The sequence below is a fragment of the Bos taurus genome, chromosome 26 (genome assembly GCF_002263795.3).
Source record: "Bos taurus isolate L1 Dominette 01449 registration number 42190680 breed Hereford chromosome 26, ARS-UCD2.0, whole genome shotgun sequence".
Taxonomy (NCBI): domain Eukaryota; kingdom Metazoa; phylum Chordata; class Mammalia; order Artiodactyla; family Bovidae; genus Bos; species Bos taurus.
Window position 1 is genome coordinate 13451955 of NC_037353.1, and position 24530 is coordinate 13476484.

The window sequence follows — 24530 nt, forward strand, 5'->3', positions numbered from 1 at the left end:
ACTGTAAAGAAAGCCGAGCACCAAAGAATTGAGGCTTTTGAACTGTGGTGTTGGAGAAGACTCTTGAGAGTCTTGAGAGTCCCTTGGACTGCAAGATCAAACCAGTCAATCCTAAAGGAAATCAGTTCTGAATGTTCATTGGAAGGACTGTTGCTGAAGCTAAAATTCCAGTACTTTGGCCACTTGATGTGAAGAACTGACTCCTTGGAAAAGACCCTGATGCTGGGAAAGATTGAAGGCAGGAGGAGAAGGGGACAACAGAGGATGAGATGGTTGGATGGCATCACCAACTCGATGGACATAAGTTTGAGCAAGCTCCGGGAGGTGTTGATGGACACAGAAGCCTGGCTTGCTGCAGTCCATGAGGTCACAGAGTTGGACACAACTGAGCAACTGAACTGAACTGTCCTTGCCATGATTATTACCTTGACTATTGCCACGACTTGGCTCAGAGGTTAAAGCGTCTGCCTGGAATGTGGGAGACCTGGGTTTGACCCCCTGGGTCGGGAAGATCCCCTGGAGAAGAAAATGGCAACCCACTCCAGTACTCTTGCCTGGAGAATCCCATGGAGGGAGGAGCCTGGTGTGCTACAGTCCATGGGGTCGCAAAGAGTAGGACACGACTGAGCTACTTCACTTCACTTTAATTGCCACGACTATTACCTTAAGGTATTTACAAGAGAGAAAGACTGGTTATTTACCCTGTTTCTGTTGTTACTTCCATTTTGGAGGGCAAAGAAGAGGCTGATTGTAAATTCCTCAACTAGAGCCCCTCTATCTTGTCTCAGGAAATGTAAAGAAGAGGCTAGTTTTAAGTATCCAGTCTGAAACCCACTTCTTCATACCCCATGAGATGCAAACAGGAGGCCAGTTGTAAATGTCTAACCTGGGCCTTTCTACCTCCTACTTCACTACTGCTAGACGAAAATCCAAATTCCTTACAATGGCGCCTTTCTAACTCTCCCATCTTGTTCTCCAAGATAGCCAGCTTCTTTTAGGTTTTTACCTGAGATGTATCCCCTACCTGGAAGACTCCCTCCTGTTAGTCAGGCCTCAGATTAAGCTCCTCCTTGGTTTTTCCCTAATTACCCAGTTTGGAGTCTCTAATCATGCTCTCTATCCTATCATTCTGTTTTTCATAGCATATAAACATGATATTTTCTCATTTACTTGTTTACTCTCTTTCCTTCCATTAGAATGTAAGTTCAACTACAGTAGGGCACCTTATCTGTTTTGGTTTCTTGTGAAATCCTAATCTCTATAATAGACTTTAGCATGTGGTAGGTACTTAATTTTGGCTGAATAAATTAATGTAGTGTATGATCAGTAAATGTACCTGCTTGTTAGTTTCAGTGGTGGTACATGAACTGAGAAGGCAGGTGGGAGGAGCTGGTGAAATATAAAGGCATTTAAACATCAGTTTTTGCCTAATAGTATAAATAGTGCCTAACAGTGTTTGGCATAGAACAGGGGCCAAATTAGTATTTGTTTTAGAATGAACAGTATATATTACTAGTAGCTTGGCTCTTGGGCAAATTTCTTAACCTTCCTGAGCTTAGTTTTCTAACCTATAAAATGAAGATTAAAACTTACTTTACAGGATTAGCCTACAAATTATATGAGATAATGCATGCCAAATGTATAGCACATAGGTTTTTAAATTTCTTTCCCTTTACACTTTATAAACTCTTGGAAGCTCTTCTAGCCGCATGACCTCATTTTATTTCTATAGTACTTCTCATTAGTCTTTATTTTATGGATGAAAAAGACTCAGGGACTGAGGCAAAGCTTCTTCAGGTAATGACAAGCCAATGGACAAGTTTTATAAGCAAAGGAGTGACTCGATGAAAGCAGTGTTTCTTGAAGATTCATCTGCTGGAGGCCTTTAAGATGGGGTCAACTGAAGAAGCTGGAGAAATACTACTTTGACTACTATCATAAAAATCAAGTTTAAGGTGAAAAGGCATGCACTAGGTGACAGAGAACGTTTGAAAACCTAACAAGAGACTGAACAGCTACACAGCAAAAAAGACACAAACTGCCGACAGTTCGCAAACACGGTTGAGAAAGTGATGTCACCAACAACCTAAACAATTAAGATACCAAACTTTGCAAAATGGTTGGCAGTTCTTCCCTCTAATACCTATGCAGAACATACGGCGGTTACATGGCAAACATTTGAGCCGTGTCTTCACTGCCGTTGCACACCTTTGTGGATTTCACCCTCCCACTGGGATCGCCATCTGGACTAGAGCATCTTATGGACCTGTGGATTCTGTTTTCTCTACGAGCAGTCTGGTGAGGTGAGAATCGGGGCGATGAAGAATTAGAAGTAAAGGTTTTGAACTTTGAGAGTCTCGGCTAGATCGACTTTTTTCTTTCTATAAAAATGAAGTCCTTGAAGACTTAACGACCCCCCCCCCGGAAGAGCACAAACAGCCTTTTGGCAGCTCGTGCCACCAGGCCGCAGCAGCTCGTACTCCTTCGGCTCAACAGCAGAGCGGAGCACCTCGCGGTGAGCTGACGTCACTTCCGGCGCGCTGACGCTCAGTCCGGCGTGCCGACGCCTGCGTCAGCAAAGAGCGGGGCTGGGGGCACCCGGTTTGAAGTCGTGCGGGTCGGAGCACTGCCGCCTCCGCCGCTGTCTGAGACCCCCTGCTTCCGGGCCGCGGCGGGGAAGAGCTCGGGTAGGCGGCAGGGCAGATGCCCGAGGGCCCGCGCCGGGACGTTCCGCGCCGCACCGGCCGCTCCCCTCTGTTCCGCGGCCTGGGCCTGCGCCGCTCCGCTCTGTGGAAACTAGCGCCTCGGCTGCGCGGCTCGTCGCTCGCGGGGAGCTCCGAACCGCCGGCGTCCGGCCATGGCGGTCTCCAGGTGGGTCTAATTCCTCCAGAGCTAACAGGAGGTTCCCATTGTCACTGGGCTCGGGCGCCTTCCTGCCTAGACTCCGCAGTTCGCCCCTCAGTCAGCGGGGCTTTGGACTCGGGTTACTCCACGTAAGTAACCCGTGGAGGAATGTCTTTTTCTTGCTGAATAGACCGTTTGGCACGTTAGAGCTAGTTTTTCTCTTTCCTCACCATGTTTCTCTTCTCTGGTTTCTCTTCCCTCTTTCAGTGCTAGGAGAATCTTTTCGCTTTCTTAGTATTCTAAGGCCGATCCCTAACCTCCATTTCAGGGGAAAACTTGGTAGTAACTGACGAAGTCGGGGAGACTTTGAGTTACAGTTATCTAAGTGACCTTCTAATTATGTTAAAATTTGTGTTTACGGCTTTAGGGATATGTTTTTTCCTGAGTGCTTCTTTCTTACATTATAATTTTTCGTTTTGTTTGGCAGTACACATTCAGTCGTCAGCTTTGTAATCTTTAGCAAATTATTGTATTAGTATCATCTTCTTTAACCAAGGCGTGAAAGATGTATCACGAATCTTAAATTATTTTAAAGTGATGGCCCCTCGTTAGGAAAGTATAGGAGACTATAGGGAGACCAGCAAGACATTTCTTTGTATGGGTAGCAGGAAAGTCTTTTTCTCCAATATAAGAGACTGGGGTGGGGAGTACATTTTGTCAGAGCCTTGACGTTAGTGGACATTGATATGTGTAAATAGGGGGTAGACCCTCTGATAGAAGACAGAAGGGTTCACCAAGTTTGTTAGTTTTCATGAGAAATGGGTCCTTCTACCATATAGACTGAAAGGGAAAAATGATGACAGTTCAGAAAACATAGTTTTTGTTCATTTTTCAGAGTTAATTGAACAGATTCCTATTTTGCAAGCAAAAGGATAACCCATACCTCATAGATTCCCTAGATAACTGATGAGAAAGTGTGTGGGAGAAACCCAATACAGTTGAGTGTGAGGGGTTGTGAGGTACCTGTAATAGGGGGCATCTGATTTTTATTTCATAGATTACTTGATTCCATTCAGTGTGAGGAAATTCTTATTTTGTGATGTATAAAATAAAAAAATGAAAGTTTAAAGAGCACCTAATTTGCTTGACTAATGCAAATCTATTTACAGAAGTTTAGGGCACCTACATTTCTGAATGAATGAGTTTTCAAAGCAGCTGCTTTTTGTACTTGACATTGGATTTCAAAGGGTGGTGCTCTTTTTTTCCGTAGATCTTTTTTAATTTAGCTTGCCAAAATTCTGTTAAATTCTACTTTAAAAAGAAAACTTGTCATAGTTTTATAAAAGAGCTAGTCCTGGGCTTATTTTGATAATACAGTAGGTTCATGGAAAACAGTTTTGAGACACTTTCTGATTTGGGGATACTACCAGTCCTTGACTTTTTCATATGAGGATTCACTTTGAATAACAGACTTTAATTTTAAACTGACCTTCGCCATGCACTGAGCACACATGTTTATGAACTAAATTTCCTTTCTCTTCTTGGTGTGAAATACAGACTCATTTGCGTGTCCCTCATGGCTCAGACAGTAAAGAATCTGCTTACAATGCAGGAGACCTGGGTTTGATCTCTGAGTTGAGAAGATCCCCTGGAAGAGAGCATGGCAATGCATTCCAGTATTCTTGCCTGCAGAATCCCTATGGATACGAGGTGCCTGGCGGACTATAGTCCATGGGTCGCAAAGAGTCTGACATGAATAACCACATACACATACATACAGACTCATTTTAATATTTTATTGTAGAACAGGTTGAAAATGGTTGAAAAGATAAAAATCATTTGTGAGAATCAAATCTAAAATATTTTTTGCACTGTTTGTATCAGTGTGTGACTGAAAAGAAATGGTATTGTTTTTATAACCTTTAAATATTTGCAATAGGAGGGAAATGTTAAGTTCAGAAATCCAGATCCAAAGATCCAGGAATAATATTTGACTTTGCCCTCCCTTCCTTTCCCCCAGTCTAGCCAGTCCCCAGATCCAATCTTGTCAGTTCTACATTTCTAATCTTTCTCTGGCCAATCTTTTCTTCCCACGCCATTTATCACAGTCCTACTCCATACCACCATCATCTCTAATCCAAGACACCTGTCACAGCAGCCATTCTGCTCTTCCTGCCTCCATTGGTATCTCTTTCTAATTTATTCTTTGCTTCTTTGCTAATGTTAATTTTAATGTAGCCTTTTTTTTTTTTTTTCCTGTTTAAAACCATTTAGTTTTCTGTTGCCTTAAGATAAAGGACAAATTTTGTAACAAACACATCTTACCAGATCATTTGTGATCTGGTTCCTGCTTTACCATTTTAAGCTTCATCTTGTCAAGTTGTTGAGTCTCTCTCTCTCCCCCTCTTCATTCTGAATCTTTGTTCTTTTTCACCTCCTAGTCTATAAAACATTAATTCCTACCTTAATCTCTGGAACATTAATTCCTACATTCTCCTCCTACCCAACCTTAGTTTTTAGATCTAAACCCTAAGCCTATACATGTGTCACTTTGTTTGGGAAGCCTTCTCTGGTATTACTTCATCTCAGCTGGTGAGATATTGTCTTGCCAGTCATATTTATCATACTTTGTGATTGTTTAATTGTTCACTTTCTTGCTTGAGTTAACATCAGCTCTGTGAGAGAAGTGAATGTCTTTACTCCTTCTTTCCCCAGGAGAGTGCCTTTTCTCATAGGTGCTCAATACACTTTTTTAAAAATGGGTGATTGTTTTCTTGTTTAATTCCTGTCATGATTTTTCTGTAACTTTTGTAGAGTATTTCTGGTGTTTTTCAGGAAGCGCTTCTGAGTTTTACAGGTTTCCCTAAGAGAGAAAAACTTTCATTATAGTTTTGAATATTGACCAGAAGTATAATTTAAAAAACAATAAATATCGTCACAACTAGTTTTATAAATTTATAGTCTAGTACAATTCTGTGATAGCATGGTCTTTTATAATGCAAATTGGATATAATGTAACTGCATTTTCTGTAATCAAAATTTTTAGACTCCACTTAGTTTTTTAAAAATTATTATTCATTTTATTTTCGGCTGCATTGGATCTTCGTTGCTGCAAGCAGCCTTTCTCTAGTTGTGGTGTCTAGGCTTCTTATTGCAGTGGCTTCTCTTGTTGCGGCCCACGTGCTTAGATGGCTCCAAGGCATCTGGAATCTTCTCAGACCCAAGATGGAACTCGTGTCCTCAGTATTGGCAGTCAGATTCATAACTGCTGGACCACCAGGGAAGTCCCACACTTAGCCTTTATAAAGGCTTAGTTTTAATGTAGTACTTTGAATTATAAGAATGTAGCAAATGGTAAAATGTATGGTCAACTCTTGATCCCCTATGGGTGAGTTAAATCTTGCCACAAACACCTACCCCACCCCTCAAAAAACCCTACAAATCTTTGTGACTCTAAAATTGCAAATACAATGATAGCATTTGAAGTTCTCCCATAAAATGCAGTGAACTACTACTGAAAATGTATGACTCTTTTAGACCTCTAGTAAAAGAGTATACACATGTGAAAGAACAATGTTGCCCTTAATAAGTGAATGCTGGAAAGTCAGCCAAACTCACTCACTAGCTACTTGACTTGCTCTCATAACATCAATCTCAGCAAAAAAAAAAAAAAAAAAACCAACAAATTAGTATATATTACAGGCTTTCAGTGTTGTTTGCAAGCAATTTAAATCATAGTTATTAAATATTTGAATACTGTGTTGTTCTGTAAACCTCTCTCCCTGTATCATCTGTCACTAATTGAAGTTGAGCCACCAACAGTAAAGGTAATGTTAGAGGGATTGTTAAAAGTTATGTTCATTACAGAAGGTGGTGGGTGAATATGTAACAATGTTGGGTTCCACAGCTTAATTTTTTAAAAGATTATTTTTGATAACTTTGCCTGTTTATACCACAGTTGGTTGTTGTTATGCATCGATTAGCTATTATGAATTTAGTTTTTCCTTGATCATATACAGAGAATGTAAAAATATAATTTAGACTGATCTCTGCTGTAAAGGTCATGTCTAAAAGTTATGACTTGACTGTTTTAGAAGCCATACCTTAAGTCTGTGACGCACATCTTTGGAGTTTAAAAATGATGCTGTGTTCAGAAAAGATTCTGAACATACCCTCTTATGGAAGAAACAAATTGCTACATGTGAGCAGAACTTTGCTCTGTTGTGTTAATTCTTTGTCAACACTGCTGATGCTTCAGAGAAACATTGTTTCAGTGACCTATTCTGCACAGTAAAGGGAAGTTTCTTGATGTGGGGGGTCCTTGCTCTTGACAGAGAAAACGCTAATATGATCTTACCTGTGGGAGAGCACAGGTGTTGTTTGTTTGTTAGGCCTATTCCTCCATTATTACTAATTTCTATCCATTATAAGATTGACAGAAGACACTGTTGTAAATTGTAATATATTGAATATTTTGTACTTTAAAAATGGGGACCAAAAGCTAGGAAAGGTAGAGGAGGCATTATATAAGTGTATCCATTTTAATCCCTTTGGTTAAATTCCTCCCTGTTTCTTTAGTCTGTTTCTCAAAGTAGTATCCACCTAATAATTCACCATTTTAACCATTTTAAAATGTGCACTTTCAAATGAAGTTTTAATCCACTAAACATTTTTTTCCCCCTGAAAAATCTAGATTTTTATGTTTAAGATAAAGTCATACAAGAGGCAGAGGTTAGGGGAAAAAAAGTGTCCTGAAGGAAATAATGCACCTTGGCTGTCCTTTTCAGCACTTATTTAATAAGTATTTACAGAGTGCTTTCTGTGTTCCAGGTGCTGGAGATACAGCAGAGAATAAAAATGGATTTCCCATTCTCATGGAGTTCCTGTTCTGGGGGTGGGTGGGCGGGGGAATGTAAATGACACACACCTGCCCTGGCATCTGGCTTTGGTGTTGTTTCACATCTTCATATCTGTTCCCAGTGTTCTTTGTGGCACTTCAAATTAATCTACTTTCTTCTAGCATTAACATAGTTTCAAGTAACCCACAGTAGGAACTTGAAGGCATACATTTTAAAACATCAGTCTAGGCAATTTCTTAAAAGACATTTCTTTTGATCATAACTTCCTTGCTTAATGATGTTATGTAGGACTAAGCATAGTGTTGATACCAGATATTTATGTTCTTATTCCCTAAGTAACACAGAAAAGAAAAGCCTCACATAGTAAATGTGAAAAAATGCATGACAAATTGGACAAACTTGACTGAACATTCCCTTTTAGTTATAATTACAAAGCCATCTCTGACGTATTGTCTCAGTTGACCTTCCATAATTTTTTTAGAGTGATTAAATGTATTCAGAGAATACTGAGATTGGAAATAGATTGCAAATGTTATATTTTAAACACTTTCTTTTTCCATCCTCAAATAGCGGAAATGCAATATGTATTTGTTTATTGGTGTTGAAGTAGTAGTCTAGGACATTTTTATAGTTCAGTGTGCATATTATTTCTTTTTATATTCTTTTTGAATTATGATAATACAAACAGCTGAAGAGAAGTTAAATTATAGTTGCCAGCATAACCTCTACAAACTCCATGTACTTTCCTAACAGCCAGTTTTTTTAAACCACATTTTGTGTTTTAATTTGAAGTATAATTAATTTTCGGAGAAGGCAATGGCACCCCACTCCAGGAAAATCCCATGGACGGAGGAGCCTCTTGGACTGCAGTCCATGGGGTCGCTAGGAGTTGGACACGACTGAGCAACTTCACTTTCACTTTTCACTTTCATGTGTTAGAGAAGGAAATGGCAACCCACTCCAGTGTTCTTGCCTGGAGAATCCCAGGGACGGTGGAGCCTGATGGGCTGCCGTCTATGGGGTCACACAGAGTCGGACACGACTGAAGTGACTTAGCAGCAGCAGCATAATTAATTTTCAATATTGTATTAGTTTCAAGGATATAACATAGCAATTCAATATTTTATATATATCATTTAAAGTTACAATAAAATAATGGCTGTCTTTCCCTGTGCAGTACAGTGCATCCTTGTTGCTTATTTGTTTTATATATAGTAGTTTGTGTCTCTTAATCCCACACACCTATCTTCTCATTCCCTCTTCCCTCTAGGCAGTCTTTAGAGCAGTTTTCTGAAATCACAGGTTTATAAAATAAACATGGATCATGTCTTTTATAGTTATTTCTCTGAATTAAAATCCAATTGAAAATGGGCCAGATTATCATCATCAATAGATTCATAACCAATTGTTGTTGTTCAGTTGCACAGTCTTGTCCGATTCTTTGTGACCCCATGGACTGCACCACGCCAGGCTTCCCTGTCCTTCACCATCTCCCTGAGCTTGCTCAAACTTATGTCCATTACGTCGGTGATGCCATCCAACCATCGTGTCCTCTTTAGTCCCCTTCTCTTCCTGCCTTCAATCTTTCTCAGCATCAGGGTGTTTTCTAATGAGTTGGCTCTTTGCATCAGGTGGCCAAAGTATTGGAGCTTCAGCTTCAACATCAGTCCTTCCAATGAATATTCAGGACTGATTTCCTTTAGGATTGACTGGTTTGATCTTGCAGTCCAAGGGACTCTCAAGAGTCTTCTCCAACACTACAATTCAGAATTATCAATTCTTTGATGCTCAACCTTCTTTAGGGTCTAACTCTCACATCTATACATAACTACTGGAAAAACCATAGCTTTGACTATACAGACTTTTGTTTCAAAATGATGTCTCTGCTTTTTAATACACTGTCTAGGTTTGTCATAGATTTTCTTCCAAGGAGCAAGCGTCTTTTAATTTCATGGCTGCAGTTGCCATCTGCAGTGATTTTGGAGCCCAAGAAAATAAATGTGTCACTGTTTCCATTGTTTCCCCATCTATTTGCCATGAAATGATGGGACCAGATGCCATGATTGTTGTTTTTTAATGTCATCAGTGGATACTGTCAAATGTAATTGCACCATGTTTTATTTAATTTATTCTTCTACAGTCTCTGGTATCTTCTGTTCAGCTTGACATCTATTACCTCTTTTTCCTCCATTTGTCTATCCTTTGAAGAATGAAGAGTAGCATTTTTTACTGTTAGCTGTTACGCTACATAAGCTTTAGCCAAAAGAAGTATTGTGGTAAGTACTGTGTTCCCTCAGTCAGCCCTTCTTTTAACTTTCTTTTTCTTTTGATCACCTGGCTTCCTTCAGACTTCTCCTTCATCAAGGGTCCTGTCTGCCCTCCAGCATAATACTGGCTCTGTCTCATACCCTTTCCCTCTCCCCTACCTGTTCATTAAACCAGTCTTTTCCTTTGTGTCCTGACCCGAGCTTACCCTGCTTGCCTCATAGTTTGCTATCCTGGTGTAATAGGTCACATTGCCCTCTTGTGAGATCCCGGTCTGCTTATCCCTTTGTTGTTCCTTTTGTGTGGCATCTAATCTGTTATCCTGGAGAGAAGAATGAAAAAGTCCAAAAGGGGCTTTGAGTCAAGAGCACCAAAGAAGCATTCTTGTGTCCCCATTCTTCTATTCAGGGAGTCAAATCTGACTATCACAAGGTGGGAGAGGTGAGAATAGACAGGTCTGGAATTGGATGCGAGGATGAGCTGATCTGCCCTCAGGGCAGTTGACTGGTGAGGGAGCGGAGGTGACATGACATGGTATTGGGGTATAAGGCTTTGAAGAAAGGAGAGGCAGAAGGAACTGTGGGGTTGTGAGGCAAATTCAGCATTAAGTTAGAGGAGTAGAAGGTCTTTGGGCAGGAGTATGTCCGCAGAGGACTCAAGGAAGGTTTAGGAAGGGTAGAAATTATTGAAGGAATACAGTGCCTACTGCCCAGTCGTTTTCAGCTTGCTCTTTGCAGCAGCCATAACTGCCTGATGTTCAGATTGCTAAAGTACTGCTGTACTCATCTTTTTACTTACTGAAACATTGCTTTAGCATCACTTCTGTTATTTTTATAACTTGTTTTTGTGTAGTATAGCTATGACAGATTAAGGATATTTCTCAAAGGAAGCAAAAAAATATATAGTACTCTCTGTTTAAAAATGGTGCTTCAACCTGTCCCCAAGAAACTTGGATTTTTCTTTATCTATAATTTTAATTACAGTAAATACCAGGTACTCAACAAATATTTGAATTCTGTGCAGAGACACTTTGCGCAATATTGTGGGGGACAAAAAGAATCATTGAAGAAGGTGAAGCCTAATAAGCATAAGACAACATGTGACAAATTAATGTAAAGACACAAAAATGCATAATAAATACCAAAATGAGAATCCCTGTGGATTTTAGAAGAGGATGTAATTGTGTAGTAGTCCATGAGATGGTGTCAAGAAAGTAAAGAACTTGAACTGAGTCTGAATGGGTGGGAGTGAGCTGAAGAATTGGACCAAGAGAAGACATTCCAAGTAGAAGAAACAGTAGACAAAATTGTGGAAACCAAAATGGCCTTTGTTTGGGAGATACTTTCTTGTTTTTGATTACTACCTGGTAGGTAAGGGTGAGCCATTGAAAGTTTTAGAATAAGGTAATAATTTGATCACAGGGTGTTCTAGGAAGTAAACTTAGCATTGAGATCTCATTAGTATGGAGTTTTGCTCATCAGGCAGTTGAAAGTTTGCACTTGAGCTCCCACATGGGCTAGATTTGGGGATTATTTGTACTGTGTTATAGTTTAAACAAATTACAGTTTCCTATAGGAGAAACTGATGAGAGATGGACAGCCAGGGATTGAATTTGGGAGAATGTTCTTATTAAGAGTGTTAAGAATAGGGAAACCATGGAAAGAATTAAGAGGTCAGAAAAGAACAGGGTAATAGAATGTTTTGAAAACTTAGGAAGGAAAGTATTTTATGAATGGGGTAGTACTGAAATCAGATGTCACAGAAGAATCATGAAAATTGGATTTACAAAAAACAAAGCCATTGGTTTTAGAGCTTAGAAGTTCCTTGGTGACCTTCAGGTGTGCTATTTCAGTAGCAGAGAAGGATAGAAACTTGATTTATAGGGATTAAAATGTATGTGGTGAGAAGATAAAAGAAGTGATTTTAAACACTTCTTCAAGATGTTTGGCAGCAGAAAGAGTGTTCTAGAAGATGGAGGTCAAGCGGTTTATCTTATTAAAGACGGACCTCTGTATATTTGAAGACAGAAGGGAGTAGATTAATAAGGCAGTGATGTAAGATATTCGAGAAAGGATAATTGAATGAGGGTAGAAGGAGATGGTATCAAGAAAATGGTGAGACATTATGCAAGTCTTGAAGAAAAACAAGGACTGTCTTTTCATCTGAAATTGAAAGGATGAGTATAAAGACCCTTAAAGGTAATAAGTGAGATGAGATAGTTTGTATTCTAATAACCTAGGGATCTACTCAGTCCATTCATTTTTAAGGAATAGGTAATGGCAATTGGGACTTGAGGAAAGTGGAAATGATTGTGGGGGGGACTTGGAAAACTCAGTTTAACTATTTATACATAGACTTACAAACAGGTCAGTATTGTCAGTTCCTTAGAGTATTCATTTTGCAGCCAGCTTTTGCTTTTCATCACAAAAGCAGGAACTCCATCACTGAAAAGGAGTTATGAAGTATTGGGCTGGTTAAAAAGTTTCGGTTTTTCTGTAAGATGATACAGAAAAACTCAAATGAACTTTTTGGCTGATCCAGTAGTTGAAATCTATCCAGAGGTGCAGTCTAAGGAACTTTGCAATCAAAGATAAGACAAACATGGTATATAAGGGGGAAAAAAACTATAAACAGTTGCAGTGATGTGAGGCTATGAAATATGACTAAATCTAGTTTTACTCTGTAAAATAAGAGGTTAAGTGAAGTTAAGTGGGTTTCTTCTCTAAGCCTTCTAACAGTGACAAAAGTAATACTTTTAAAGATCTCCTAACTTCCAGTCTAGTTCTACCATTTTGCAACTTTTCCTGTAGGAAGGTCCTGGATTTATGTAAACTGTACACATACAGTTTATATTATTATAAAGAATACATGCATCGTATACAGATATAAGTCCGTTGTTGCATAAATATGACTTAAGACATAATTTTTATAATAAAACATTTAATTTTTGATAATTTTGCTTGGCATAGAATATAGATTTAAAATGAATATTTATTTGCCTTGATAGAAAATTGTTCATAGATATTAAATTTTCTTTTTGAACATTTCTTTTCATTGAGCAGAGGCATTCAAAATCAGTCCTGGCAATAGGCATATATTTGTTGTGAAGTTTCAGAGACAGTTTCAGTAGCTTTAACATCACAATCAGTTATAAAGATGAAAATACATCAAAGAGCATTCTAGAGTTATGTATGGGATGTATGAAGGAGGTAGTTTTATGGGAAAAGGATTTGGGATCTGACTTAGTGTTAGAATTTTATGAAAACCACTGTCAGAAGATTTTTTCCTCCCTTCTGTCTCATTATTTCTGAGTCATCCTTCACCAAATCCTGTTGCAAAGCCTGAAGAGTAAATGGGTGAAGGCAAGTATTTAGGCAGCCTTGGATGGATAAGGAGAAATATTACGTCAGAAAGTGGGGTGTGTCTATGCAGTGTTTTTTTCGGAATTAATTTCTTTATAATCACTCTGTGTGCCATTCAGTATATAGGAAGCAAAAATTGTGTTGTATTACTTTTTTTCTTTATGTCACTGGCTTTAATTACCTCATATTTTGTTTACAATATGGCCTCCGTAATACCCTTAACTGTAAAATCTGAACCTTGCCTCTTAGTGTTTTATTTTGAGTCAGTTGAAAAGTTTTCATGGTACCCTTAGCCTTCTTGACTGAAAAAGACCTATTTTGGTTGCATGTATGTGAAAGTTGCTCAGTCATGTCTGACTCTTTGTGACCTCATGGACTGTACACTCCATGGAATTCTCCAGGCCAAAATATTGGAGTGCCTTTCCCTTCTCCAGGGGATCTTCCCAACCCAGGGATCGAACTCGGGTCTTCTGCATTGCAGGCGGATTCTTTACCAGCTGAGCCACAAGGGAAGCCCAGTTGTGTATATATATATGTGTGTGTGTGTGTGTGTGTGTGTGTATCTTTATATATTTTTTTTACTAGTTACAATGATTTTGTGTTTATTAGTGACTGGCTAGTTTGATAAATACTGCCCCCTCCAGAGAGCTTCCCAAGTGGCTCATTGGTAGAGAATCTGCCTGCCAATGCAGGAAAAGATGTGAGTTCAATACCTGCGTTGGGAAGATCCCCTGGAGAAGGAAAAGACCACTCCAGAATTCTTTCTGGAAAATTGCATGGACAGAGGAACCCAGCAGTTGTACTGGGTTCATAGGGTTAGAAGAGTCGGACTCAATGACTAAACAGCAACAACCCCCTCCAAAAGAAGAAAAGACCCTGCTTATTTCATGTGACCCCTATATTTTGTTATAAAGGGATTTTAGAGCTTTGCTTTCTAATTTTTTAGCTCTTTGTAAAAGAAAAATAATCCCAGAGGTAAAAGATGAGCCTCTTTGCAGTTTATTAATATTCATGCTTAACTTTGGGACCTTGCTTGCTTTCTCTTCCTCATTAGATGAGATTTAAAGGTTTGTTCTCGAAATCTCCCCTCATATAGGATTGGGGCACAATATAACCTTGCCCCTTTTCATCCTTCATCTTGTATGAATACCCATTTATTCTGTATATGAGACTGCCTTCCTTTCTTTACCTGTGGTATCCATTTGCTTCATTGAACCTGATTAATACTGTGGTGGAAGGGCTAGACCTATATGACACATGGACAGCTGGTAGTAATTACTGGTTTCTTTCTCTGTTTTAAATCTTAGGATTTTCCTGTATCCCAGAAACAAAGTGACACAGTTTTCCATTTCCCCCCACTTATTCCAGGTGTAAGACATTGTGATTTTATTGCAACGTATCTATTGGATAAATGTCAGAGCTGGGATTTGAATCGTGGTGCTGTGGCTCTGACCTATAATGGTGTTTGTCTTTTACAAACTGTTTCCTCAGAGATCTTCTTGCCATTCTGTCACGTCTATACAAATGACTCATTTATCTGTATACCTTTCATCTTAACTTTCTTTTGAACATCAGATCTCTATTCCAACTGTTCTTTTTGCTTTCCCCTAGCTTTCCTGACCCGGCCATTAATAAACTTGTCATCTTTCCTCAGAAACATTTTCTCCACTAGTTCTTCCCATTTCTTTAATGACATCTTCATTTCTAAGATCAGAGTCTTAGAATCTTTTCATTTCCTTGACATTACCATGGTAATTCTGCAGCATTTTCCCCAACTTCTTTCTAGTCTTGTAACCATGATTGTAGTTCAGGTCTAAAAGTTCTCATAAAAGTTTTCTTTTTACTTCATGCTTCACCCTGCTGCAAGACTAACCTTCCTGAAGCGTAGCTCCAGTCCCATGACTTTCTTTTTTGAAAAATAATTTTCTTTGTTTTTGGCTGTGATGGGTCTTCCTTTCTGAGTGGGCTTTTCTCTGGATGAGTGAGCAGGGGCTCCTCTCTAGTTGTGGTGTGCAGGCTTCTTGCTGCGGCGCGTGGGCTTCTCGTTATGGTGATTTCTTTTGCTGTGGAACCAGGGCCGTAGGGCACAAGGGCTTCAGTAGTTGGAGCGTGTGGACTCAGCAGTTGCAACTCCCTGGCACCAAAGCACAGGCTCAGTAGTCGTGGCTCATGGGCTTCGTTTCTCCTCAGCATGTGGGGTCTTGCCAGATCAGGGATGGAACCCCTGTCTCCTGCATTGGCAAGCAGGTTCTTTACCACTGAGTCACCAGGGAAGCCCCCATGTCTTTCCTGATCGGAGTCTTTCATGGCTGAGCTATAATTCAAGGGTCTCCACAATAGGTCTGTCTAGCTGCTTTTGTAGCTACATCTTCTACTATTCTCTTAAGTGTACCCCGAATTACAACCAGACTGTGTTACTCACTTCTCTAAATATAGCCTCCTTTGTCTTACTGCTGTTTCTTATTCCCTCTTCCAGATGTTTCTCCCCTTTTTCCCTTTTACTGCCTCACTTTCACCAGTATTGAGTTTTTTTTGCTACCATTAAGGTCCAACTCATACACCATTTCTTTTAGAAAGCCCTTTTAGTATTATACAGTTGGGGATATAGTATTTATTGCTTCCATTCCATCTTCTCAGAGCACTTTCTCCTTTTCTGACATGTGCTTATTGGACATGTATATGCATGTACAATTCCTATATTATACCCTATAATCTAATTATTTGTGTACTTGCCTTACCCACTCACTCCACCTCCATAGCAAGTTCCTTAGGAGTAGATTAGTTTATCTCCTACAGCTCTGCCATAGCTCTTTCTTCATAGATGTTGAATATGTACATTTATTGACTCAAACATATATGAGGAAACATTTCAGAATAATCATTACATTTTTATTATTTTAGGCTTGACCGTCTTTTTATCTTGCTGGATACTGGCACTACTCCAGTTACAAGAAAAGCTGCTGCACAGCAACTTGGAGAAGTGGTGAAGCTTCATCCCCATGAACTGAATAATCTATTATCTAAAGTAAGCACTCTTTTTTCTCTTTTAGTATAATACAGTTGTAGAAATTTATCCATGGGTAAAAACATAAAAGAGAAGGAAGTTGTCTTATTAGTGACAGTTTGTGGTCTTCAAATTCATTAAATAAGTCCAGTATTTTCCCAAATATTTAAAAATTTTTTACTATTTTTTTGTCATAAGGTTTAAAGTACTTTGTTTTTTATGTCAAGTTTTATTGTCAAAGGGATTTGACAATAAAGAACCTTTGGCCTGTGGTACAAATTTGAATCTGATCCAATGTGGTAATGAACTAAGTTGTTAATCTAGTTTGTTAGTGGTCTAACTTGTTCTTAGCAGCTAATAATTACATCACTTGACAGTCTTCAAATGGATGAGTACTCATGGGTAATGGTAGAAATACATGAGAAGCTACTTGTCATTACATTCTTAGTTATTAGCTCTTTGAAAGTGGAGGCTTTCTCCTTGGGTGGATAAGTGTTTTCACAATCCTAGCCCATGTTCTTTCCCTAAGCAGTTGCTTTATTTTTACTGATTCCTGTGGGCTTGTAGAAGTGTGACTGTATGATGTGCTCTGCTCAGTCATATCCGACTCTTTGTGACCCCATGGACTGCAGCCCACTAGGCTCCTCTGTCTGTGGAATTTTCCAGGCAAGAATACTGGAGCAGGTTACCATTTCCTACTCCAGGGGATCTTCCCAACTCAGGGATAGTAAGCAGCAAATTCCATGTATTTAATTCTCTGGCATGCAAAATAAAAACAGGAGTGCTTGGTATGTGTGTTTAGTGGGAGTGGGGGCAGTGGATAGCAGATGGGATGGGAAGCAATATGATAACCCAAATACTGGAAGACCCAAGATACCTCTGTTCCCACCAGTCTTTATCTCCTTCTCTAGTTCTGATTTGTCCCTCCCTGATTCCTATGAATCAGGGACTGGAAAAGGTCAGTTTTCATTCCAGTCCCAAAGAAAGGCAATGCCAAAGAATGCTCAAACTACCGCATAATTGCACTCATCTCACACGCTAGTAAAGTAATGCTCAAAATTCTCCAAGCCAGGCTTCAGCAATATGTGAACCGTGAACTTCCTGATGTTCAAGCTGGTTTTAGAAAAGGCAGAGGAACCAGAGATCAAATTGCCAACATCCGCTGGATCATGGAAAAAGCAAGAGAGTTCCAGAAAAGCATCTATTTCTGCTTTATTGACTATGCCAAAGCCTTTGACTGTGTGGATCAGAATAAACTGTGGAGAACTCTGAAAGAGATGGGAATACCAGACCACCTGACCTGCCTCTTGAGAAACCTGTATGCAGGTCAGGAAGCAACAGTTAGAACTGGACATGGAACAACAGACTGGTTCCAAATAGGAAAAGGAGTACGTCAAGGCTGTGTATTGTCACTCTGCTTATTTAACTTCTATGCAGAGTACATCATGAGAAACGCTGGACTGGAAGAAACACAAGCTGGAATCAAGATTGCTGGGAGAAATATCAATAACTTCAGATATGCAGATGACACCACCCTTACGGCAGAAAGTGAAGAGGAACTCAAAAGCCTCTAGATGAAAGTGAAAGTGGAGAGTGAAAAAGTTGGCTTAAAGCTCAAGATTCAGAAAACGAAGATCATGGCATCTGGTCCCATCACTTCATGGGAAATAGATGGGGAAACAGTGTCAGACTTTATTTTTTTGGGCTCCAAAATCACTGCAGATGGTAATTGCAGCCATGAAATTAAAAGACGCTTGCTCCTTGGAAGGAAAGTTATGACCAACCTAGATAGCATATTCAAAAGCAGAGATATTACTTTGCCAACCAAAGTCTGTCTAGTCAAGGCTATGGTTTTTCCTGTGGTCATGTATGGATGTGAGAGTTGGACTGTGAAGAAGGCTGAGCGCCGAAGAATTGATGCTTTTGAAGTGTGGTGTTGGAGAAGACTCTTGAGAGTGCTTTGGACTGCAAGAAGATCCAACCAGTGCATTCTGAAGGAGATCAGCCCTGGGATTTCTTTGGAGGGAATGATGCTAAAGCTGAAACTCCAGTACTTTGGCCACCTCATGCGAAGAGTTGACTCATTGGAAAAGACTCTGATGCTGGGAGGGATTGGGGGCGGGAGGAGAAGGGGACGACAGAGGATGAGATGGCTGGATGGCATCACTGACTCGATGGACATGAGTCTGAGTGAACTCCGGGAGTTGGTGATGGACAGGGAGGCCTGGCGTGCTGTGATTCATGGGGTCGCAAAGAGTCGGACACGACTGAGTGACTGAACTGAACTGAACTGATTCCTGTGAGTAGGAATTCTAAGCCCTTGTCATCCTACACAAATCTGCCCTCTATTGTTTCTTTATGGGGGTGAACAGCAACTCTCTGTCCAGCACACTCCTCACTTAGATACTATCAGAACTTTCTAACCAAGACGTAGATGCAGAGAGAGTGATTTGACACCTACAGGTTCCATGTTCTCAGATTGAAGAAAGATGCACATTTGACAGTACTATACTCATGTGTTAGATGTGGGGATAGAGAGGCACCCATTTCTTCTCATCCCAAGGGAAGAGATGGAGGACTGAATGAACTGAGACTGGAAACAATGAATAAGACTAACCTCTGCTGAACTGAGAAAAAGTTTCCAGCCTTCCAAGTGAGTTCTGTCCTTAACTCAGACCCCACCATATGACTGCCATCAGATAATTCTAAAAGAGGCAAAGTTTTTTTTTTTTTAAGCACTTTTCTCATCTCCTATCCCCTCTCTGCCCTCAGTGTTTTCCTGTTGCCTTCGGTTTTATTTTTGTGAAAAATAGCTTTATTGAATAGATTTTATATACCTTGTAATTCATCCAGATAAAGGGTGCAATTCAGTGATTTTTAGTATATCCACAGATACATGCAACTATCACCATGATCTAATTTTAAAACGTTTTTGTGTGCTAAGTCACTTCAGTCATGTCCTACTCTTGGCAACCCTATGGACTGTAGCCCACCAGGGTGCTCTTTCCCTTGGATTCTCCAGGCAAGAATACTGGAGTGGGTTACCATACCCTCCTCCAGGGGATCTTCCCTACCCAGGGGCTAAACCCGTGGCTCCTGCTTTACAGGCAGGTTCTTAACCACTGAGCCATTGGGGAAGCCCTGAAACATTTTTGTCTCCCTCAAAAGAAACCTCATGCCTATTACCCATCACTCACTATCACTCTCCCTTCCATACTCAGTCCTGCCGCCGCCAAGTCGCTTCAGTTGTGTCAGACTCTGTGCGACCCCACGGACTGCAGCCTACCAGGCTTCTCTGTCCATGGGATTCTCCAGGCAAGAACACGGGAGTGGGTTGCCATTTCCTTCTCCAATGCATGAAAGTGGAAAGTGAAAGTGAAGTCACTCAGTCGTGTCTGACTCTTAGGGACCCCATGGACTGCAGCCTACCAGGCTCCTCCGTCCATGGGATTTGCCAGGCAAGAGTACTGGAGTGGGGTGCCATTGCCTTCTCCCCATACTCAGTCCTAGGCAACCACTAATCTACTCTGTTTATAGACTTGCCTGTTTTGAACATTTTATATTAAATATGTGGTATTTTGTGATTGTTTTTTCACTTAAATGTTATTTTCAAGGTTCTGTCATATTGTGTGTGCTAAGTCACTTCAGTCGTGTGCAGCTCTTTGCAACCCAGTGGACTGTAGCCTGCCAGGCTACTGTCCCTGGGGTTCTCCAGGCAAGAATGCTGGAGTGAGTTGCCATGCCTTCCTCCAGGGGATCTACCCAATCCAGGGATCAAAACCCATGTCTCTTTATGTCTCTTGCATTAGCAGGCAAGTTCTTTACCACTAGCACCACCTGGGAAGCCTTCTTTCATGTTTTTGCATGTTTCGTTTTTCATTCTTTTTTGTTGCCAAATACCGTTCTTTGTATGGGTATGGATAATGTTGGATATACCACATTTTATTTATTTCTTTATCAGTTGATGGACATTTTAGTTGTTTCTACTTTTTGCCCTGTTTTAAATAATGCTGCTATGAAAATTTGTGTGCAAGTTTTTGTGTGGATGTATGTTTTCATACATGGGTGTATACTAGAGAGTAGAATTGCTGGGTCATATGGTAACTGTGTTTAACTTTATGAGGAACCGCCAGACTGCCTTCCAAACTGGAAGGCATGGTACACCATATTACATTCCCAACAGCATGTATGGGAGGTCTGATTTCTTCATATGTTTGTTAGCACTTTTTTTTAAAAATTTTGTTTGTGTATTTTTGGCTGTGCTGGGTCTCTGTTGCTGCATGTGGGCTTTCTCTAATTGCAGCAGGCAGGACCACTCTCTGGTTGTGGTGTGCGGGCTTCTCATTGTAGTGGCTTCTCTCGGTGCAGAGCACGGGCTCCAGAGTGCGAAGGCTTCAGTAGTTGCAGCTCGCAGGCCCTAGAACGCAGGCTCAGTAGTCGTGGCACACAAGCTGAGTTGCTCCATGGCGTGGGGAGTCAGCCTGGACCAGCAGGGATCGCACTTGTGTCCCCCTGGCAGGCAAATTATTAACCACTGTACTACCAGGGAAGTCTCCAGCACATAACTATTAACTGACTTTATATTCATACCAGTGTGTATGAAGTGATACTATAGTTTTGATTTGCATTTTCATATGACTAATGTTGAATGTCTTTTCATTTGTTTATTGACCATTTCTGTATCTTCTTTGAGGATCTGTCTATTCAGATCCTTTGACCATTTTTAAGTGGGATATTTGTTCTTTTATTGATGAGATAGAAGATTCTTTATACATTTTAGATACAAGCCCCTTATCAGATACGGGGTTTGCAAATTCATTCTGCTAGTCTTGAGGTTGTCTTCACTTTCTTAATGGTATCCTTTGAAGCACAAAAGTTATTAGTTACAATGAAGTTGACTTTATCTTTTTTAAACACATGACTTGTGTGCTCTTGAGATCATATCTAAGAAACCTTTGCCTTATCCAAGGTTACAGAGGTTTATCCCCATGTTTTCTTCTAACAGTTTTATAGTTTTAGTTCTTATTTTTAGGTGCTTGGTGTATTTTGAGTTAGTTTTTGTGTCCACTGTGAAGTTTTTGTGTCCAGATTTTATTTTATTTTTTTTAAAATGATTTTATTTATTTTTGGCTGTGTTGGGGTCTTCATTGCTGCATGGGCTTTTTTCTGGTTGCAGTGATTAGAGGTTACTCTTTATTGCAGTGCACAGGCTTCCTATTGCGGTGGCTTCTCTTGTGAAGTACAGACCCTAGGTGCTCAGGCTTCAGTAGTATGTGGCATGTGGGCTCAGTATTTGTGCTCCCTGGCTCTAGAGCACAGACTCAACAGTTGTGGCACACAGGCTTGGTTGCTCTGAGGCATGTGGGATCTTCCTGGATCAGGGATCAAACCTGTGTCTCATGCATTGGCAAGCAGATTCTTTACTGTTGAGCCACCAGAGAAACCATGAAGTAGGGATTTTAAGTCATTATTTTGTTGCTGTAGCACCATTTATTGAAAAGATCCTTTTTTCCCCATTGAATTATCTTGACACTGTTGTTGAAAATTGGTTGACCATAGACACATAGTGTTATTTTTGAACTAAATTCTTTTCCATTGATCTGTGCATCTGTCCTGCTGTTACCACACTGTCTTGATTATTGTTGCTTTGTAGTAAGCTTTGAAATAAAAAACTATGAATCTGCCAACTTTATTATTCTTTTTCAAGATTGTTTTGGTGATTCTGGGCACCTTAAATTTACATATAAATTTTAAGATCAATTTGTCTATTTCTGCAAAAAAAAAAAAAAAAAGCTGGGATTTTGATAAAAATTGTGTTGAATCCATATTCAGTTTAGAGGGTATTACTATGCTAATAATATTAAGTCTTCTAATCCTTGAATATGAGGTGTTGTTTATTTGGGTCTTCTTTAATTTCTTTCAATAATATTTTGAATTTTTTTTTTTTTTTAGTTTGCAGTATACAAGTCTTGCACTTTTTTGGTTAAATTTATTCTTAAGTATTTTATACTTTTTGATACTATTATAAATGATATCATTTTCTTAATTTCATTTTCAGATTGTGGAAAGTGTAAAAAAATACAGTGGATTTTTGTACAACATATTGGTCTTATATCTTGCTCTCTTGCTGTACTTACTTATCTTTTCTAATGGTTTTATAACTCTTGGCATTAAGTAAAGGGATTTAATGACTAATATGTACTTTGCTTTTTAGTATGCTAAAAACATTTTTTAAATTCACTTAAGCATTCTTTTATTTATTAAGTTTCCTGTTTCTTTTTTTAAAAAAAGTTAATTGTATTTTTGGCTGTGTCCAGTCTTAGTTGTGGCATTTGGGATCTTTGGTTGTGATGCTCGGGCTTCTCTCGTTGTGGCACAGGGACTCAGTAGTTACGGCTCGAGGGTTTAGTCGCCCCATGGCATGTGGGATCTTAGTTCCCCAACCAGGGATTGAACCTGCATCCCGCTACATTGGAAGGCGGATTCTTAACCACTGGATCACAAGGGACGTCCCCTCCCTGTTTCCTTTCTTTAAAGTGTAGTGATATTTCTTGTGACTGATAGAAAATCTTATAAATGATTTTAATAATTGCAAAGTGTTTTGTATAAATTTGAGAGCTGCTAAATTAGAAATTAATAAGTATATTTATGTTCCTCTCTTTTGACTATTTGAACAAACAATATTTTTTTGGTGTGTAACTTTTATTTTACAATTTTTTAAGGTCTTGATATATTTAAGGAGTACAAATTGGGATACTCGGATTGCAGCAGGACAAGCTGTTGAAGCTATAGTGAAAAATGTACCTGAATGGAATCCCGTGCCAAGAACCAAACAAGGTGCTTTTAAGAGGAAAAAGTAGTTTGTAGTAAAAACTATACATTTTGTTTTAGTAATTCCACTTTTAAAGGCTGAATTTTCATACTTTTAGGTGCAGTCTTGTCAGGAAATAAAATTGAACAAGGTGCTTTTTCACCATGTTTTAAAAATTGTACTAGACAATCTCTTCTCATATAATTTTATGAGAATTTTTAATGAATAATTTTAAATTATTAATTCTACAATATGGTTGATTTGCAGAGATTATTATGTTCCTCAAGAATTTATGCCCTAAAAAATGAAATCAATTAAGTATAAATATTTTATATTTAAAACAGTCAAATTTTTCTTGTTGCTGTGAGAATAGGGTAGTTGTTTACTAAATTTAATAAGCACAATTATGTGTGGCTATTTGGAAAGGTCAATCTTTAGTCCTCTTATGCCTTTTAGATGTCTTTTAGTGGAAATTACTTGTTTTCTGACTGCCTGTTATATATGACACTTGAATGTATGCTTTTACAAATTTATAAGGTTACACATTTTAAGTGAGAATTTAATATGGTGTAACTGCATTTCATTTTCAAGTCACTTTTAGTAATACGAGTTTTATCCTGTTGTAACTCGTCTAAAATTTTTACTTTAATTTGCTCCACCTATTATTTTGAGGGATTGTGTTAGTCTGTCTTCTCTCATCGAAAGAAATACATAACCAGAAGAAGTTATAAATTGTTTTAGAAAAGAGCCATTTTCTTTCCGACTTATTACCCCTGCTTATTTTGGTATACAGAGATACTAGGACTTAAATTCTTTTCAGAAAAACTTTTTTTTTTTTTTCCGTTCAGCACAACCTTGTTAATGAAATCTTAGTTCCCCCACTAGGAATTGAACCCAAGCCCATTGCATTGACTACATGGAGTCTTAACCACTGGATTGCCAGAGAATTCCACCCTGCAAAAAAGCTTTAAATTAGTTACACTAGCATTAAAATATATAGTATCATTAGTATCAAATATATTGTCATCATTAGAAAACATTAAGAAATTCATAGCAGTTCCCTTTCAGTTTAGCAATTATACTTTAGTTTGTGAAGACTTATACGCAAGTGACCAGCTAAACAAACTATTGTCAGTGAACAGTTTATAGTATACATAAAATTTTACAACGGCATAACCTTTTTGGGAGGAATACAGAACATTTTATAAATAGTTTTAGGTCCCAGATACGATATTTGATTTTAGCAGTTTGCCAGGAGATTGTAATTTGCTTATATTATGAGAAATGAGTCCTATTGATTGAGTAGTTTTTATGTCTTAGATATTCCTAGGTATAGGGAGTGATGATGCTCATTAGTGTTATTTATGAAAATTTATATGAATATG

General features: G+C 39.1%; 1 protein-coding gene across 2 annotated transcripts in view; it reads left to right on the top strand.

Moving 5' to 3' along the window:
* Positions 1–2569: 2569 nt before the first annotated feature.
* Positions 2570–24530, top strand: part of BTAF1 (B-TFIID TATA-box binding protein associated factor 1) — an 87785-nt gene continuing 65824 nt past the window's right edge. Inside the window, exons 1-3 of one of the 2 annotated variants that reach the window (XM_059881985.1) lie at positions 2570–2993; positions 16232–16355; positions 23057–23171. In XM_059881985.1, coding sequence (XP_059737968.1) covers positions 2704–2993; positions 16232–16355; positions 23057–23171 — 529 coding nt within the window. In that variant the 5' untranslated portion in view covers positions 2570–2703. The remainder of the gene's footprint in view (positions 2994–16231; positions 16356–23056; positions 23172–24530) is intronic. The other variant, XM_024986069.2, reaches the window with a different exon arrangement.